This window comes from Onychostruthus taczanowskii, unplaced genomic scaffold (genome assembly GCF_017590055.1).
Source record: "Onychostruthus taczanowskii isolate IOZ18803 unplaced genomic scaffold, ASM1759005v1 scaffold265, whole genome shotgun sequence".
Taxonomy (NCBI): Eukaryota; Metazoa; Chordata; class Aves; order Passeriformes; family Passeridae; genus Onychostruthus; species Onychostruthus taczanowskii.
This window is the reverse complement of record NW_024499962.1, coordinates 114,353-134,943: the sequence shown is the minus strand read 5'-3', so window position 1 is coordinate 134,943 and position 20,591 is coordinate 114,353. Positions and strand designations below refer to the sequence as shown.

Below are 20,591 nucleotides of genomic sequence, written 5' to 3'. Positions count from 1 at the left end.
CAGGAGTTTGGGATTGTGGGCAGGAGTTTGGGATTGTGGGCAGGAGTTTGGGATTGTGGGCAGGAGTTTGGGATTGTGGGCAGGAGTTTGGGATTGTGGGCAGGAGTTTGGGATTGTGGGCAGGAGTTTGGGATTGTGGGCAGGAGTTTGGGATTGTGGGCAGGAGTTTGGGATTGTGAACAGGAATTTGGGAGCATGAACAGGAGTTTGGGATTGTGGGCAGGAGTTTGGGATTGTGGGCTGGAGTTTGGGATTGTGGACAGGAGTTTGGGATTGTGGGCAGGAGTTTGGGATTGTGAACAGGAGTTTGGGATTGTGGACAGGAGGTTGGGATTGTGAACAGGAGTTTGGGATTGTGGGCAGGAGTTTGGGATTTTGATCAGGATCCCAGAATTAAGGACAGGAGTCCAGGATTATGGACAGGAGCCCAGAATCAAGAACAGGAGCCCAAAATTAAGGACAGGAGCCCAGAATTAAGGACAGGAGCCCAGAATCAAGAACTGGAGTCCGGATTAGGGACAGGAGTCCAGAATCAAGAACTTTTTGTTTTTTTTTTTTTCAGGATCCCAGAATTATGGACACGAGTCTGGATTAGGGACAGGAGCCCAGAATTAAGGACAGGAGCCCAGAATCAAGAACAGGAGTCCGGTTTAGGGACAGGAGCCCAGAATTAATGACAGGAGTCTGGATTAGGGACAGGAGCCCAGAATTAAGGACAGGAGCCCAGAATTAACGACAGGAGTCTGGATTAGGGACAGGAGCCCAGAATCAAGAACAGGAGTCCGGGATTAAGGACAGGAGCCCAGAATCAAGAACTGGAGTCCGGATTAGGGACAGGAGGCTCTGGATTAGGGACAGGAGCCCAGAATTAAGGACAGGAGTCCGGATTAGGGACAGGAGGTGCTCCTGTGCCTCCAGAGATGACGACTCCAGGTTGTCACAAGAAAGAACTCCTTCCGAACGCTGGGAGCTGTTTAAGCACAAAGGCCAAGGAATGTAAACTTCCCTGCAAAGTCTGGAGGACAAACTCATATTTCAAGGCTCCTCTCCCGCACACGAATTGCCACGGTCGACAGTTTCTATTTATACATCTGCCGCTGCTTCCCAAAAGAAATGGAGATGTCCTTGTCATTTCTTTTCTCCGCGAGTTGAACGCCGAGCTCGGAATCCTGACTGGCAGCACTTACAAATCCATTAACTCTTGATTGGGAATGGGAATTTTTTTTTTTACGTCTCTGCCTTTTGTGGATGGTTTCAAGCACCCTCGCATGGTTCTGCTTGACTGGAAAACGCGCGGGGGTTTGGGTTTGGGAGGACGGGGAGGATTTGGAAGTGCCCAAATGGGGTGATCCTTAAAATCCCAAACCATTCCCTGACTCCACGGCTCGGTGGAGTCGCTGCAAGCCCAATCCCTGAAATTCCTGGACAGTTTTGGTCGTTCCCCTCCCGTGTCCCTTTTTGCATTTTGCAGCTGCCGTAACAGAGGTGGTGTGAAAAAGGAATTAATGTTCCCGCCGTGCCAGACACCGAGGGAGAAAATCCCAAATCTGCCAGGCTGAAATGTAATCCCATTTGAGGAAATGTTGAAATCGTTCCTGCAGAAGGTTAAAAAAAAATACGGAGCGGGCTGAGTCAGATCCACAGCATGGAAAATTTCATCCCAAATGTTTACGGTTGAAGAGATTGAAAGCGAGGCCCTTTTAATGGCGCGTCGGGTAAACTTCACTAATCTGCAAAAAATTCCAGTTCTGCTCGTAATAACAGGAACGGAATCAAAGCTGCCAGGGATGAAAAGCACGGGAAGTGGCGACGTTCCACCCGAGACCGGGAAAATCCCATTAAAAACGGGCACAGCCGAGGAACAGCCGGGGGAAATTCGGGTTCTCGGAGCGCTCGGAAGCACAAACCCAAATATTCCTGGTCAGCAAAGCGAGGAATTGTGAAGAACTGGAATGAAGGAATATTCCCAGAGCCTGCATGGATCCACTTGGTGCCACTCCCGGTGTCCCCGTGCTCCCGGGGACGTCCCTGCAGGACAAGGCTCCGCCACGGGGCCACAAAGCAAGGTGGGCCTTGTTGGGAGGGGATTAAGGGGTGGAATCCCTCGCAGAGGGGACGGGAGTGGCAGTGACAAGTGCCACATGCTGGACCTGGGGACAGCAGTAGTGGTGGCCTTGCCTGGACTCAGTGCCCTCTTTTCCAGTCTTTGTAATTCCATCAGCCTGAATCCATTCCATTGCCACTGCTATTGCCATTGCCACTGCCATTCCCATTGCCACTGACATTGTCATTGCCACTGCCACTGCCATTGCCATTGTCATTGTCACTGCCATGGCCATTGTCACTGTCATTGCCACTGCTATTGACATTAACTCCATTGCCATTGCCACTGCCATTGCCATTGTCACTGCCATTGCCACTGACATTGACATTACCATTGTCACACAGCAGTAGTGGTGGCCTTGCCTGGACTCAGTGCCCTCTTTTCCGGCCTTCGTCATTCCATCAGCCTGAATCCATTCCTTTGCCATTGCCATGGCCATTGTCACTGCCATTGCCATTGCCACTGCCATTGTCATTGTCACTGCCATTGCCATTGCCACTGCCACTGCCATTGCCATTGTCACTGCCATTGCCATTAACAATCCATTCCATTGTCACTGCCATTGCCATTGTCACTATCATTGCCACTGTAATTCCCATTGCCACTGCCATTGACATTAACAATCCATTCCATTGCCATCCCATTGCCATTGTCACTGCCATTGTCACTGCCATTGCCATTGCCACTGCCATTGCCATTAACAATCCATTCCATTGCCACTGCCATTACCATTGTCATTGTCACTGCCATTGCCATTGCCATGCCCATTGCCATTGCCATTGCCATTGTCACTACCATTGCCACTGTCATTCCAACTCCCACGCCATTGTCACTGCCATTGCCATTGCCCATTCCCATTCCCATTGCCATTGTCATTCCCATTGCCACTGCCATTGCCACTGCCATTCCTACTGCCAATCCCACTGCCATTGTCATTCCCATTGCCACTGCCATTCCCACCGCCATTGTCACTGTCATTGCCATTGCCATTGCCACTGCCATTGTCATTCCCATTGCCATTGCCACTGCCATTCCTACTGCCATTCCTACTGCTATTGCATTCCCATTGCCACTGTCATTCCCACCACCATTGTCACTGCCATTGCCATTGCCATGCCCATTGCCATTGCCATTGTCACTACCATTGCCACTGTCATTCCAACTCCCACGCCATTGTCACTGCCATTGCCATTGCCCATTCCCATTCCCATTGCCATTGTCATTCCCATTGCCACTGCCATTGCCACTGCCATTCCCACCGCCAATCCCACTGCCATTGCCATTCCCATTGCCATTGCCATTGTCATTCCCATTGCCATTGCCACTGCCATTCCTACTGCCATTCCTACTGCTATTGCATTCCCATTGCCACTGTCATTCCCACCACCATTATCACTGCCATTGTCACTGCCATTGCCATTGCCCATTCCCATTCCCACTGCCATTGCCATGCCCATTGCCATTGCCATTGTCACTGCCATTGCCATTGCATTCCCATTCCCACTGCCATTGCCATTGCCACTGCCACTGCCATTCCCACTGCCACTGCCATTCCCACTGCCATTGCATTCCCATTGCCATTGCCATTCCCACGCCATTGTCACTGCCACTGCCATTCCCATTCCCATTCCCATTGCCATTGTCATTCCCATTGCCACTGTGATTCCCTGGGTGCTGCTGCCCCCATCCCACATCCACAGGGAGCCACAACTGGGAAAAGCCCTCCGAAGCCACGGAGCAGGACCTTGCAGAAACATCAGGCACTTCCCAAACTCCTCCTCAGGAACTTTGGAACTCGTTCTTCCCGCCTTGCCTCCGTGCTGCTCCCAGCCCCGTGCCCCGAGGGAGTGTCGCAAGCTCCAGCTTTGACATCGTTTATTTACTTTGATCAACCTTAATTAAAGAACGGAGCAATGGCTCCATCATAAAGCTCTAGCACACAATCCTGGGATCATTCCGGTTGGAACGGATCTCCTGCTGGCTGACCCTGCCCTGAGTTCCTTGGACACCTCCCTCCCACTCCAAACAACGTTCCCAGCGTCCCCCACCTTCTATTTCTCTGCTCCCTTTGGGATTTATTTATTAGGATTTCAGAAAGCTTTTCCTGCTTTAAAAATCCCATTCCAAGTGTGTCCAAGGAAAAAGCCAAACTGATTTTGCATCACGAATCCAGCATGAAATAGAGTTATAGATACAAAACATAAAGTAGAGGTGAAATGGATATAAAATACTAAATGTCATCACAGCACTTTTTTCACACCATTAAAAAAAATGGAAAACTGAAACAAATCCCTGCTCCCACCCTCACGCCGAGCCCAAAAAATGAGGATGAGGGCTTGAAGGCCCCCGGATTTTATTTCTCGTCCATTGATCCCACTTCCCCCACCCCAATCAGGGAGGAAATTCCATGTTCTTACTTTGTATTCTGGAATTGACAAAGGGAGGAGAGAGATTGTCATGTGAGCCGAGGTCTCTGCTCGCCATGTGGTCATAGTGAGTCCCATCTCCATAGTTCTGGCAAGAAATCGGGAAAAAACACAATTTTACACCTCGGAACAGCCTCGTCCACACCAAAAGTCCAGATCTCCCTACTCAGTCTGAAGGCTGCTCAAAGAAACATCACTCCCTTGGGGTTTTTTTTTCCCTGCTGATGGGCCGGAACGAAACATTCCGGAGAGTTTTTGGCGCCGTTTCCAACGCTCAGCTCAGAGCGAGAATCCTGACCGGAGGCGCGGGATGAGATTCCCGAAATCCCGCGTGGGGCGAATCAGCACAAAACCCTCCGGGAAGAGTGTCCTGCTTAAAGCATGGAAGAAAGCCTCTGGAGGAAGCAGGTCTCCCGCTGTGGGAATTCCATTCCAGCAGGAAAAAGCGAGGTCAGGCTGTTTGCGGAATAATTCCGCGACTTAATGCCCGGCCTCGATTCAAATTCCCGAATCCTTCCCAGGCTCGTGCTCCTTTTCTTTCTATCTCCCCACTTCATTCAGGGGTTTGGAGGCAGAAATAATCGGTGTGTGCCAATTCCCGATTTCCTTTTCAAAACATTTTTCCCTCGGAAGCAATACAAGTGTCAAGGGGAAAAAAAAGGGCAGGAAAATCAAACTGACAGATGGAAGCCGGGAATGACGTCAGGGATGCAAAGCAGGACGCAAGAAGAAAAGGTGCTGGGATTCCTTCCTCGAGGCAGGGCATGGGGAAATGAGGGCTCCCCTTGGGCCGCCCCCAGGGGAAGGGACACGCGTTGAGGGCGAGGAGGGGGATGAAGATCCTGCTCTTCCTCGCCGTTCCAGGGCCTGGAGCTGCCAGAGTCCCCATGCTTCAAGTTAATTGGGAAACGATTAAGAAGCCATTGAAAGAAATTTAAATAAGGGCAGAGGAAGGCACTTTTTGCTCCTCGCGTGCGTTTGGAGGGAACAATCAGCGGAGCCGTGCCCAGGGCAGAGCTGGGATGCTCCAGTTGGGAACGGAGCTGCTTCCACCTCGGGAGGATCCAGCTGTGCTGCTGGAAAAGCTGCTCTTCCCACCGAGGCATCCCCATCCCGAGGTGTCAAAAAAATGTGGATAACTGTCCACGGGAGCAATTGAACTGACTGGGCCCAGCTGGCTCCCAGATTCCACTTTCCCCCAGGGAATTCTGCTCCTGAGAGCACGGGAGGTGGCCTGGAGCAGAGGTGGGCTCAGGGGATGTGCCAAAATTCCCCAAATTGCAGCCGAGGTGGCTGCTCCGGTGACAATCTTGGTGTCCCCTCTCCGGTTTGGTCATGGAGTGGCCAGGGAATGCAAGCCCCAGCAGAGGGACGGGCGCTGGCCCTCACCTGCAATCCCCAAAAATCCCCAAAACTCCGAGGGCAGAGGGCGAAACACCGGGAAGCAGCCGCGCTTTGGGGTGGGGGTGGGGTGTGCTGACAGACCCCGTCACTAATTGGCTCGTTAATACGCACAGAAATCACGGAACGCTTTGGGTTGGAAGGGACCTTACGGATCATCTCGTTCCACCCCCTCGCTGGGCTTCTCCCGGAGCCAAGCCCAGCCAAAAATGGAAACGTTCAAAGGAGCCATTTTAATGAGAACGCGAGTTCCCGGGCCGGCTTTTCCGCACGCTCCGAGGCCGCCTCGGCTCCAGGATCTGCAGGAAGCGTGGCTGGGGGATAAAGATTAGATTCTACTTACCCTGGATGGACTTGGATGTCCTGCATTCCCCCAGGACCCTGAGCTAGTTCTGTCTTCTACATCTGGGGACAAAAAAGTTCTTTAGGGCTTCGTGGAAATCATTCCCGCCTTTTGCGAGGGCACTGGGAAATTAACGCTTCGAATTAATCTCCCGGTGCCTTTAATTAAGAAGAAGGAGCCGAGGCCAGGAAGTGGCTCCTGACCCTCCCCCGGCTGAAAGGAACTCATTGAAATTCACGGCGGGAAGGAGCCGGACCCTCGGGAACGCTGAGCTCCGAGCGGCGCAATTCCCGGCCCGCTGCCTCCACAGCCAGCGGCTCCCATCCCGCCCCGGCGTCCGGGGACTGACGGACGCTTGGGGAGGACAGAGCTGACGTGGTTCCCAGAATTCCTCCTGAGGTTTTCATGGGATGGAAGGGATTTTAAGGATCAAGAAGTTCCAGGCACCTTTGACTGTCCCACCTGGCCTGGAACGCTTCCCTGCTTATTTTTAGGTGAAACCCTAGGATCAGTGGGAATCGCAGCTGGAGGAAGGGAGAAGGTCCAGAGCGGGTGCCGAGAACGAATCCGGGGCTTTTCCAAGATTCCACACCTGACACTTTCACTGGGTTTAATTCTTTCCCCCAATTAGGATTTCTATTCTCTCCGTAATGGATGGACGCGTTAATAGCACGAGACACTCGGAGGTAAATATTTAATTAGAAAGAAACTGTGGATCATTTACCTGACAGATCCGATCAACCATTCCATTAGGTTAATTAGGCGGATTTTTAAAAATCAGTTGTGTTATGTAACAGCCAATTAACTCCGGGGAGCCCCGACGGGTGTCCCGCTCGAAATCACGGGATGTTCTCCCGGGGGTTCCGATGGGCAGCGCCCCACCCCGGAGCACGGCTCCCAAAGCCAGCAGGAGCACGAGGGCTTCCACTTGGAGGGATTCTGGAAACGCATCACAGACCCTCGGGCTGGAAGGGATTGCAGGGATTATCCAACACTGCGTGGGAACCTTCCTCCGGAGCGGGGACACTTCCAGGGATGGGGCAGTTCCATGGGGCAGTTCCATGGCCAGTGCCATCCCCCTCAGAGGGAGGGATTCCCTGAAGGTCCCCGACCTCCTTTGGAAGGGGCACGCCGGGATTCGAGCCACATTTCCAGCAGTCGCACCCCAATTTTCCTGGGATTTCACCCGAAAAGCGCCAAGCGCTGCCGACCCTCTGCGAAGCATCAGTGAGGAGCCCTAATGAAGTAACCCTGACGGATAAATCCATTTCTTTGTCCCTAATCAAATCCAAGCAGGTTGACATAACCCAGGAACTTAATCCAGTTATTCCCTGGTAATTGGAAAAAGGCCCTTTAGTTCTCATTAAAACAATCTTTGGGGATGGGCAGAGGAGGCGGCTCCGGCTTTAATGCGGCCCAGGAACAGCAGCCCTGAAGGAACCCGGCTGGATTCTCCAATTCCAATTCCAGGTGCTCCAGCTGAGCTCCACAGGAAAAGGAGGAGAAAACACTTGAGTAACCGGGCTGGATTCTCCAATTCCAGGTGCTCCAGCTCGAGCTGAGCTCCAGAGGAAAAGGAGGAGAAAACACTTGAGTAACCGGGCTGGATTCTCCAATTCCAGGTGCTCGAGCTGAGCTCCACAGGAAAAGGAGGAGAAAACACTTGAGTAACCGGGCTGGATTCTCCAGTTCCAGGTGCTCCAGCTCGAGCTGAGCTCCACAGGGAAAGGAGGAGAAAACACTTGAGGAACCCGGCTGGATTCTCCAATTCCAGGTGCTCCAGCTCGAGCTGAGCTCCACAGGAAAAGGAGGAGAAAGCACAGATGGATCCAGAACAAAGCAGGCTCCAGCTGGAGGAAAAAGCAGGATTTTTGCAACATTCTCCATTTTCAGCTGGGATATGGAGAGCTTCACAAGGTCAAGGTTGGGACAGACCTCGTCACGGCGGGTTTGGGAATTCTCCTCGGGAAATCTGCCGTAAAGAAGGTGGGGCTTCAAGGATCACCAGTGATGGGTTAGGAGGGACTGAAGGATCATCTCACCCCACAGCTCCCGCTGTCCCAGGCTGATCCAAACCCCAGAACCCTTCCAGTTGAGCCCGGAGCGAGATGATCCCCGAATCCCCAACGGGATTTGCAGGAATTGTGTCAAAACCAAGGAGGGTGGGGTAGATCCGAGCCTGCTGATTATTATCCTATCTCAGCAGGATAAACAGGCACTTTGGGATTGCTGCTTCCCAAAAACACCTTAAACTGGGGCTGCTAATCCCAATTAATTTCAACGCGCCTGGTTGGTGGATTGAGACCTTTCCTGCTGTTTTGCTCTTCAAAAGAACTTGGATTTATCCGAGTATTAGGTTGAAAAACTACATGAAAAAAAACCAAGCTCAACAAAATACAGAAGAGGGATTAAAGAGGAAGATCAAGGGAAGAAGAAACCTGGATATTTGATAAGCTAAAGGACTGGAAAATTTAAAATGCACATCCATTGATCCAATCTTTTTTTGAAGGTTTTGCTCTAAATATCATCAGGACATGAGAAGAAAAGCCCAAAACAACAGGCAGGGAGGTGATGTGGAAGAAGGATGGGATGAAGGCCTCAAATACTTAGAAAATTCACTTCTGCAATTAAACAGGCATTTCATTTTCTGCCTGAATTTCCAAAGCTTCCACAAATATCCACGGAGAGTTGGAGACACCGCTCCGAAAGAGCAGCAGCGTAAACAAACCTGAACTGTTCCCCCATGCCGTGTTCCCAACAAAGAATTCCATTGTGCTCCTGGGGGTGAGCTCATCATTCCCCCACATTGTCCCAGGAGCCAAACACAGCTATTTTTTTCCAGGCCATGGATTTTGTGCTGCATCCCAGAATTCCAGCCTTGAACCAGTTTTTTCCCCAAGTCCTCCTTGCTCCCTGCAAGTCCCTGCTGTGGAGGAGAAGGTGGAATTCCAACCTGGAGTTGTCCCCGCTCCTTCAAACCCTTCCAGCCCAAAACATTCCATAACTGGGATGGCTGAGAGGGCTCCCAAGAGTCAGAGGGGACTTTCTTATTTTAGCTTTGTCCCCTTGCTGGGAGAAACGTGCACTGAGCTGGAGAATAAACAAATTCCCGAATTTCTGCTGTCCGGGGAGCCTGTGAATCAGGATGTTCTGGGATGATGCTACCAACAAAACGCTCCCGGATGTGGATTGCAGTGCAGAATTCCTGCTGGGAATAACCCGAGTTGGATTCCAATCATCTTCCTCTCTCCCTGAGGAGGAAGGAACCGGGTGGGGATTGGGCTCCGCTCCCAGGGAGCAGGGACGGGAGGAGAGGGAACATCTCTAGGAGGAAGCCTTGAAGGCTCCTTCATCTCCTACCTCTGAGCTCTGCCCTTTGCTCCGGCAGCATCTGCTCCCTTTTCTCCTGGCTTCAGATCATCTCCTAATCATAGAACACCTCTGGAATTCCAGCTGGGAGAGAAACCCCCTCTTTCTCCGAGGTGTTTGGAGCACATTCTGTACTTTTTCAACCGACGGGTCATTAAGAATTAAATTATCCATACGAACGTCTTCTGAAAGGAATAAATGACGGAAGGATAAATTCAACCACATCTCCCTGGAAGATGTCGGAAGACCCCGTTGGAATATTCATCCCTGTCGGGAGGTGGGAACAAACAGAGGTGGGAACAAACAGAGGTGGGACCTCTCCACCCGCCGTGGCTCCGAGCCGCTTCCCAAGGCACCACCGGAGCGTGGCAACTGTCGTCCTTCGGAATTTGGTAACTGGGATATTTTTACCCGGGAACGTATTTACAGCCCACAGCAGACTTTCGACAACAACGCAACTTGGAAAGCTGTAAACGTGGGACAATCATTCCCACAAAACACCCCAGCTGTCCTTCAACACGTCCCAACACGTTTGGGACGGACGCATGGCGGGGAAAGCTTTGCCTTGGCTTGAGTTCCTGGGGGGATTGAAGGACTCTGCCCCCCGTGTTCCAGCTTGATAGGAACGTCAGGAAGCAGCACTGGGGTGGGCATGGACACCACCCCATTCCCTGCAGGAAATCCTACAAATTTCGATGGGAAGGGGTTTTAAAGCAAGGGCGGGACAACTCCCAGCGCCCCAGGCTGCTCCGAGCCCCCGGCCTGGGACACTTCCAAGGGACACTCAGGGAGAATTCCTGCCCCAAATTCCACCCAGCCCTGCCCTCTGGAAGCCGTCCCTCTCCCGTCAAGGCCTTGGAGGGAATTTCCAAAAATGCAGCACGGAGCTGGAGCAGCGGAGAGGCCCGGATGATTTAATTAGCCGTGTTTGGAAGCGAGTAAACAAAGAGAGATGGCTTTAATGAAAAGGGACAAACAGCATGGAAGCAGCTGGAAGGGTTTTTGGGTTTTTTTTAATTTTTTTTTTTCTAGCCCAACTGTTATTTTATTCCAGTCTTGAGTCACTTCTATCCCCAAATAAAACAATTTTAATTTAGGACAGAAATCTGGGATGGGTTTTATTCACATGGGCGGTTAAAGCTGTGGATTGTCCATCCCTGGAAGTGTTGGAGCAACCTGGGCTGCTGGAAGGTGTCCCTGCCCTTGGAATGGGAAAAGCAGGATTTCCTTGGAGGAAAAGAAGGATTTCCTTGGAGGAAAACCCAAAAAAGACAGGATTTCCTTGGAGGAAAAGCAGGATTTTCCTTGGAGGAAAAGAAGGATTTCCTTGGAGGAAAACCCAAAAAAGACAGGATTTCCTTGGAGGAAAAGCAGGATTTTCCTTGGAGGAAAAGCAGCATTTCCTTGGAGGAAAAGCAGCATTTTCCTTGGAGGATAAGCAGCATTTTCCTCGGAGGAAAAGCAGGATTTTCCTTGGAGGAACAGCCAGGAAAGGCAGGATTTCCTTGGAGGAAAATCCCAGGAAAAGCAGCATTTCCTTGGAGGAAAGGCCAGGAAAAGCAGCATTTTCCTTGGAGGAAAAGCAGCATTTTCCTTGGAGGAAAAGCAGCATTTTCCTTGGAGGAAAAGCAGCATTTTCCTTGGAGGAAAAGCAGCATTTTCCTTGGAGGAAAAGCAGCATTTTCCTTGGAGGAAAAGCAGCATTTTCCTTGGAGGAAAAGCAGCATTTTCCTTGGAGGAAAAGCAGGATTTTCCTTGGAGGAACACCCAGAAAAGGCAGGATTTTCCTTGGAGGAAAATCCCAGGAAAAGCAGGATTTCCTTGGAGGAAAATCCCAGGAAAAGCAGCATTTCCTTGGAGGAAAATCCCAGGAAAAGCAGCATTTCCTTGGAGGAAAAGCAGCATTTCCTTGGAGGAAAATCCCAGGAAAAGTAGCATTTCCTTGGAGGAAAAGCAGGATTTCCTTGGAGGAAAAGCCAGGAAAAGCAGCATTTCCTTGGATGAACACCCAGGAAAAGCAGCATTTTCCTTGGGGTAAAAGCCAGGAATAGCAGGATTTTCCTTGGAGGAAAAGTAGGATTTTCCTTGGAGGTAAAGCAGCATTTCCTTGGAGGAAAAGCAGGATTTTCCTTGGAGGAAAAGTAGGATTTTCCTTGGAGGTAAAGCAGCATTTCCTTGGAGGAAAAGCAGGATTTTCCTTGGAGGAAAAGTAGGATTTTCCTTGGAGGTAAAGCAGCATTTCCTTGGAGGAAAAGCACTCTCCTGGAGCCCCTTCAGTGCCCTAAATGTGATTAACCAACCAAACCCCTGGAGATGCACATGCAGACCTTCCAACAGCAGCCCACCAGCCCAGCTCTCCCAAACCCAGCCAGGAGTTTTCCCCAAAAAGCAGCAATTAGGAAAGTGAGGAAAGGTAAAGGCTTTCAACCACCCTGCTAATCCCAGTATTAACATTGCCAGGCTTTTTTTTTCCTTTTTTTTTTCTTTTTTTTCCCAGGCTATTCTTTAGCACCAGTGCTAATCCAGTGGTTTGAAAAGCTTCTGGAGAGATCCATCAACGTGCCAACGGGAAGCCTTTTATTTAGGATACAGATCTTTAAAAGTGGATTTGATTTCAGTGCCAGTCCTGGATCCCTTCAGCTAGTGGAATTAAAACAAAAAAAAAGAAAACACAAGGAATGGGAAGAGCTGAGTCCCATTCCTGGCTGTGGGATGGGTGGGAGGTGATCTCAGGCTCGGGTTTTGAAGGCACAGACCGCCCCTGGCGTGGCTGACACCGAGCAGGGAGACAAAACAATTCCTGCTCTAGCTGGGGACCAAGGACAAATGATCCAATGATCCAAATGATCCAAATGGCAGCCCAAGGGCACAAAGAAGAAGTGAAAAGAACAGGGATGGGGCTGGGGGTGTAATTAACTAATTAACTCCAACATGCAAACGGAGCAGAGCTGATCACAGCGACCGTTTTGGGTTTCTTTCGGTCCATCTCGGGCGCGGCCCTGGCTGGGCTCTCGCGCTTTTTTAACGAATCCCTGCTTGATTTTGGAACCGTGCTCTAGGTCAGCCTTCCCAAGTGAAAACCCAGCCTAAAGAAAAGCTGAGTCCAAGCCCAGGACGGGCTGGCAGCGTCCCCCGGGATCGGAGAGCGGGACGTGCCTCATTTCCGAGGTTTTGGGGACTTCCTTCCTCCTCTATCCTGTTGTGTAAAATCACAGCCTTGCACCGCTTCACCTCCAGAGTCTTCATCCCAGAGGAATTCCTCAGGGATGGGGAAAGAACCCCCCGAGGCGTCGGGAGATTTTACAGCTCGGAAGGAAGTTCACGGCACGGCCGGGAGCCGAACAAAAGGCATTGTTTTGAGGAGAGTTAAGGAGAATTAATATGGTTTGGGTTAATTGTTAAAACGTAACGGGATGAAAACTTGAGGGATTTGGATTAAAAAAAACAAAAAACAAATTTACTGGAAAATTAAATGGATGGCAGCTGACCCCTCAGTTCCAGGAAGTTACGACCTCCTCGCTCCGAGCCCCATCCCAACCGTAAGGAATAAACTTTGTGAAGCTGCTCTTGATTAATTCCCGTGTAAATAAAACCCCGTTTCCCCAAGAGAAGGCAATCAAAACAATGCAGAGCCTCTTGGCCAAGCTCTGCATTTCAGCATTTCCTCAGACACGTCAACATCTTCATGCTCAGCCTGCTCCGGAGCCACCCCATCAATGCCTGTCAGCAGAGCCTTTACTCCCCAGATCATCTCAGTGCCTCCTCTGGATGAGCGTGGAGATGAAATTCAGAGCATTTGGGGTTCTCCAAGCTCTCCTAGATTCTGTCCATTCACAGTTTTGTGGGGCCTCTCTCTCATTTTCTACACAAAACTAAATCAACAACTCAGCCCAGCTCGGGACGAGCAGCAAAGGCAGCCCAGAGCTGGCTGTGTATTTATTTTTTATAGGAAATCTGGATAATGGAAAGCACGTACAACATCTTGGATTTTTCCTATAAATATCTCAGCAGTCCCAAATCTCGGAGCACAAGGCAAATCCACTCGGCTTTGACTCCTTTCAGGAAATTCTCAATGACTTCCTGTCACAAAGTCCAATAATCACTGTCTCTTCTCCGACCAACTCCTAATTGCTCCGCTTCCAAAGCGTATCCCAACTTTTTCTCCGGGATGAAAAGTGTCATTGTTTTTCCTGGAAGAAAATCCAGAGCTGTCCATGTCGGTGACAGCTCCAATTCCCAGAAATTCTCCCCCAAAAAAATAAAAAACAACCCTAATTTAAATACTTCTGGCCACCCTCGAAAACAAGTCCAGGGAAATCCACATTGTCTGGGAAAATCAAATTTGGGAATTTGACCAGCTGGGTTCTGGAGACAGGAGTTTACTCCGAATGGATAGAAATAATCAGATTAATTCCCAGTTCCAAGGAGACAAAATGACATCAAATCCAGAGTACGGCGGTGCAGGGATCCACCACAGCTCCCAGGGAGCTCCAATTCCCCGTTAATTACCCCTGGAAAATAATTGGGTGCCAAATCTGGGCACGCTCCTCACTTTGGCAGCTCATGACAGGTTTGTCTATAAAGCGCTGAGAAAATAAAGGCAATTTTGGAGCAAATTTGATCAGAGTGCAAATATTGATCCTTTTGGCCTCCTCGGCGTTCCATAGGTTTCCTCGGAGTTCATTAACGAGGGAACCTCCCCTCTTGGAGTAAAGCAAACTCTTCCCAGGCTCCTCATTAAACCCTAATGACTCCTCTAATCGGGAATTACCCGAGCTCGGGTTTAAGCTCAGCCTAAGTGGGGATGGCTTTTCTGGACAAGGTTGGGTTGGAGGAAGTTGGGATAGCTCAAGTTGTCCTCGCGGAACCGATGATCCTTAAAATCCCTTCCAACCCGAAGGCGGTTCCGCGACGGCAAATCCGGCGAACGTCCCGGGCCGTCGGAAATAACCCGCAGCTCCTTTGGCCTTGACCTTTGTCCAGGAGGATTTGATAGCAAACTCCTAATAAAGGAGTTGGCAAACACGTCGGGAGGCAGCCGCAGCTTTCCTGCTCTCAGTGGGAAGTTTATAGCCTGGATTCTGTTCCAATGGCTGTGCATAGCATTAGCATATTTAAATAGGCTGCTTCCCAAATTAAAGTGGAAGCGGCTATAAAATGCTGTCGGCTGCGCTCGGCGTCTCCTTCCGAATCAAAATTCAGCCTCGCCCAAGATGGTTTTTGGTTTGTTTTATTTTTTTTTCCTTGACTTTTGACAAAGAGGGAAGACTTTGCAGGGAAAACAAGCAGTTGAAGTACTCGGTGTTTACTACTGAGATACTCCTGAGCGCATTTACCGGGGAGAAACGGAATTGAATTCCGGTCAGAATTTAGGTATAACGGATAAAAACTGTGAGCCAGGCCGGTTTTCAGTCATGATTCCCCCTCAGGTCAGCCAGAGCAGAGGAACAACCAACCTGGGTCGGTGAAGACCCTGAGATGAGCCTTCAAAGCCCTTCCACCCAAACCTAAGAGCGCCGGGAAAGCCGGTGCCTCCTTCCGCGAGGTATTTATGGCACCAGCTCTGCAAACCTGGAGGCAAGCGCTCCTCTTTTCCTGCTCAATGGTGGCACCAAAGCAAAAGGAAACGCGTTCTCCTAGTCCAGCAGAAAATATTCAAGGGGGTGAGTCAGGAGTTCCAAAAATACATTTCCTAAGCTGCAAAACAGAGCTGGGTGTTGCCATGGCGCTTTGGGAAAATTCACAAGTCTGCGGCTCGTTTCGGAGATGAATCAAATCCGAGCGAGCCGAGTTTTCAGCTCCCCTCGCCTGCCTTCGGTCACTTTTGCCACTGATTTCATTTGTTGGTTTGTTTTTTTCCCTGGGTTTCGGGTTTAAAGCCAAACCTCTGAGGGGGATTTAAAGGGGCAGGGCAGCGATTTTCACAAGTGGATCCTCAATGATGGCGGAATCCTTGGGTGCTTTGGGTCGGAGGGACACCTCCCACTATTCCAGGATGTTCCAGACACCACCCAACACATCCACAACAAACAAGCTCTGTGCTTCCCAAAATCCTGTTAGATCCCTGCGTGCAGAACCCGACCTGGAGCAGGATGGAGCGCGAAAGCTTTGACTCGCACGCAAGACAGCAAGGTGCACTTAGGTGGGTGTTCCCAAAAAGGGAAAGAAATTTAAAAAAAAAAAGGGAAAAACAAAAAGCACATTCCTAGTCCAGGCTCTTATTCACATCTGTTTAAGGTTGGAACATCTCCAAGGAGTCTGACGTTCCCGCAGGAGGAAAAGCAGGATTGGAATGGAAATGGAGCCGGGTCCAAGGAGCGTGGATCCTCTGTGTCACCACGAGGCTCCAGAGCGGGGAGCTCAGCGTGACCTCCCCGAGGCAGCCAGCAGCGCGGGGACGGCGCTGTCACCTCGCCTGACCTCACCCTGCTGCCAGCACACATCCGCAGGAGGGACGGAGGGAATGTCACCTTTGCACGGATGGTCCCCTGTGGCAGCGGGAGCCGTTCCCTGTGTGCTGTCCCCAGTCCCCCCCAGCTCTCCTGGAGCCCCTCTGCCCCCGGGTCCCTCTGGAGCAGACGTTGCACTCTCCTGCTCCTTGGGATGCAATTCCAAAGGAATTAGGTGGACAGGATCCATCCCCACCCCGTCCATCCCGATCACGTCCCTTAGAGTGAAACCCGGCTCGTGCTCTTCCCTTCTCGATTCCGAAGGAAAGCACGGAGCGGGAGGTTTGGATTTGATTTTGTTGCCAAGTTCCAAACGCAAAGCCTCCAGTTCCTGCGAGATGCAAATCAGCTCTCAGCCATTCCCTCGGCCGGGTGGCACCACAAATCAAAATTAGGTGAGAAAATCAATAAATTAGCAATTTCCCCGGGATTTAACGATCCCGCCTTGATCGTTCCCTCCAGCGGATCGGCCCCGGGTTTACATTTCCAGCCTTGCTGACAAAAATAGACTTAAGGCCATTCTAACATTTTGTGCTTCCAGGGTTTTTTCAAGGATGGCAACAAACAACTCCCAGGGAGCGTTTCCATCGATCAAAGGGAAAAACGAGGAGGGAAAAAGTCAAGGGGAAGGAAAACAGCAAAGTGTCCAAGGCCAGGCTGGATGGGGCTCGGATCAACCTGGAAGGGATCACAAAATCCCTCCCACCCCGAAGCACTGCACGGCTCCCGACGCAAACGGGGCACGAAGAAGTGACATCATTGTCTGTTGGGACAGCTCCTGGCCCCTCTGACCTTCCAGACTCTGGGAACACGTTCCTGCTTCCCTGGGATGCCAGGCCTGCTCCACAGAATCCCGAGGCATAAAGCCTTCCTTGTTGGATTCAGCTCGCTGCAGTGCCACCAGCACAGCTGCTGCTCCCAGCGACCAAAACATTTCTTGTTCGCTTCCCAAAAAAGAAATCCTCTTCTCCAGCACCCGGGTAGAAGGCGGTGAGGAAGAGGAGAAGCGCCGGAGCGGTTTGATCCGGAGTTTAGGGGCTGGGCGCTGCGAATCCCAGGCTGTTCAGCATTCCAGCAGCAGCCCGGGCAGCTGCAGCAGCCCGAGCCTCCAAGAACGCCCTCCAATTCCAGCTCATTTTATCCATTGTCCCTGCGGAGGGAACGTTCGCAGGGTTCCAGAGGAAGCGGCAGCGGCGGCTGATGAGCGCCATGGGGGATTTCAACGGGAACGGGGATTGGGAGGAGAGAGGAAATCACGGCGCACCTCGGCCAGCTGCGCTGCGGGAACCTCGGCGCGGCCGGGGGGGATCGGCACCGGCACCGGAATTCCCGAGGGATGGAACCCAGAATGGAACCCATCCGCAACAGCACCGGAATTCCTGAGGGATGGATCCCAGGATGGAACCCATCCGCAACGGCACCCAAATTCCTGAGGGATGGAACCCATCCGCAATGGCACCAAAATTCCTGAGGGACTGAACCCAGGATGGAACCCGTCCACACCGGCACCGGAATTCCCGAGGGATGGAACCCAGGATGGAACCCGTCCGCAATGGCACCGAAATTCCTCAGGGATGGAACCCAGAATGGAACCCACCCGCAACGGCACCGAAATTCCTGAGGGATGGATCCCAGGATGGAACCCATCCGCAATGGAACCGAAATTCCTGAGGGGTGGAACCCAGGATGGAACCCATCCACACCGGCACCGAAATTCCCGAGGGATGGATCCCAGGATGGAACCCATCCGCAACGGCACCGAAATTCCTGAGGGATGGAACCCAGGATGGAACCCATCCACAATGGCACCAAAATTCCTGAGGGACAGAACCCATCCACAACAGCACCGAAATTCCCGAGGGATGGAACCCATCCGCAACGGCACAGAAATTCCTGAGGGACGGAACCCAGAACAGAACCCATCCGCAACGGCACCGAAATTCCCAAGGGACGGAACCCATCCACAATGGCACCAACATTCCTGAGGGACAGAACCCAGAATGGAACCCATCCGCAATGACACCGAAATTCCTGAGGAATGGAACCCAGGATGGAACACATCCGCAATGGAACCGAAATTCCTGAGGGACAGAACCCAGAATGGAACCCATCCGCAATGACACCGAAATTCCTGAGGAATGGAACCCAGGATGGAACAACGGAACCCATCCGCACCGGCACCGAAATTCCCGAGGGATGGAACCCAGAATGGAACCCATCCGCAATGGCACCAAAATTCCCGAGGGATGGAACCCAGAATGGAACCCATCCGCAATGGCACCGAAATTCCTGAGGGATGGATTCCAGAATGGAACCCGTCCACACCGGCACCGAAATTCCTCAGGGATGGAACCCATCCGCAATGGTACCGAAATTCCCGAGGGATGGAACCCATCGGCACTGGCACCGTAATTCCTGATGGATGGAACCCATCTGCAACGGCACCGAAATTCCTGAGGGATGGAACCCAGAATGGAACCCATCCACAAGGGAACCAAAATTCCCGAGGGATGGAACTCAGAATGGAACCCATCCGCAACAGCACCGAAATTCCTGAGGGACAGAACCCATCCACAATAGCACCAAAATTCCCGAGGGATGGAACCCATCCGCAATGGTGCCGAAATTCCCGAGGGATGGAACCCATCCGCAATGGTGCCGAAATTCCCGAGGGATGGAACCCATCCGCAATGGTGCCGAAATTCCCGAGGGATGGAACCCATCTGCAACGGCACCGAAATTCCTGACAGATGGAACCCATCCGCAACGGCACCGAAATTCCTGAGGGATGGATCCCAGGATGGAACCCATCCGCAATGGCACCGAAATTCCTGAGGGACGGAACCCATCCCCAATGGCACCAAAATTCCTGAGGGACAGAACCCATCCACAATAGCACCAAAATTCCTGAGGGACAGAACCCATCCACAATAGCACCAAAATTCCCGAGGGATGGAACCCATCTGCAACGGCACCGAAATTCCGGAGGGACGGAACCCAAAATGGAACCCATCGGCAACGGCACAGAAATTCCTGAGGGATGGAACCCAGAATGGAACCCATCCGCAAGGGCACCGAAATTTCCGAGGGATGGAAGCCATCCACAACGGCACCAACATTCCGGAGGGATGGAACCCAGGATGGAACCCATCCGCACCGGCACTGAAATTCCCAAGGGACGGAACCCATCCGCAACGGCACAGAAATTCCCAAGGGACGGAACCCATCCACAATGGCACCAACATTCCTGATGGACGGAACCCAGAATGGAACCCATCCGCAACGGCACCGAAATTCCCGAGGGATGGAACCCATCCGCAACGGCACCGAAATTCCCGAGGGATGGAACCCATCCGCAACGGCACCGAAATTCCCGAGGGATGGAACCCATCCGCAACGGCACCGAAATTCCCGAGGGATGGAACCCATCCGCAACGGCACCGAAATTCCCGAGGGATGGAACCCATCCGCAACGGCACCGAAATTCCCGAGGGATGGAACCCATCCGCAACGGCACCGAAATTCCCGAGGGATGGAACCCATCCGCAACGGCACCGAAATTCCCGAGGGATGGAACCCATCCGCAACGGCACCGAAATTCCCGAGGGATGGAACCCATCCGCAACGGCACCGAAATTCCCGAGGGATGGAACCCATCCGCAACGGCACCGAAATTCCCGAGGGATGGAACCCATCCGCAACGGCACCGAAATTCCCGAGGGATGGAACCCATCCGCAACGGCACCGAAATTCCCGAGGGATGGAACCCATCCGCAACGGCACCGAAATTCCCGAGGGATGGAACCCATCCGCAACGGCACCGAAATTCCCGAGGGATGGAACCCATCCGCAACGGCACCGAAATTCCCGAGGGATGGAACCCATCCGCAACGGCACCGAAATTCCCGAGGGATGGAACCCATCCGCAACGGCACCGAAATTCCCGAGGGATGGAACCCATCTGCAACGGCACCGAAATTCCGGAGGGACGGAACCCAAAATGGAACCCATCGGCAACGGCACCGAAATTCCTGAGGGATGGAACCCAGAATGGAACACATCCGCAATGGCACCAAAATTCCTGAGGGACGGAACCCAAAATGGAACCCATCGGCAACGGCACCGAAATTCCTGAGGGACGGAACCCAGGATGGAACCCATCCACAACAGCACCGAAATTCCCGAGGGACAGAACCCATCTACAATGGCACCAACATTCCTGAGGGACTGAACCCAGAATGGAACCCATCCGCAACGGCACCGAAATTCCTGAGGGACGGAACCGAGGATGGAACCCATCCGCAACGGCACCGAAATTCCCGAGGGATGGAACCCATCCACAATGGCACCGAAATTCCCGAGGGATGGAACCCATCCGCAACGGCACCGAAATTCCTGAGGGACGGAACCCAAAATGGAACCCATCGGCAACGGCACCGAAATTCCTGAGGGATGGAACCCAGAATGGAACCCATCCACAATGGCACCGAAATTCCTGA

At 51.9% G+C, this 20,591-nt stretch overlaps 1 protein-coding gene across 10 annotated transcripts in view; it reads right to left on the bottom strand.

Moving 5' to 3' along the window:
• Window positions 1-20,591, bottom strand: part of LOC121337380 (transcription factor 4-like) — an 80,057-nt gene that overhangs the window by 36,030 nt on the left and 23,436 nt on the right. For all 10 annotated transcript variants that reach the window (XM_041407456.1, XM_041407459.1, XM_041407458.1 and 7 more), the window contains 2 exons: window positions 6,275-6,336; window positions 4,522-4,618 (listed from right to left, as the gene is read on the bottom strand). In XM_041407456.1, the coding sequence (XP_041263390.1) occupies window positions 4,522-4,618; window positions 6,275-6,336 (159 nt within the window). The remainder of the gene's footprint in view (window positions 1-4,521; window positions 4,619-6,274; window positions 6,337-20,591) is intronic.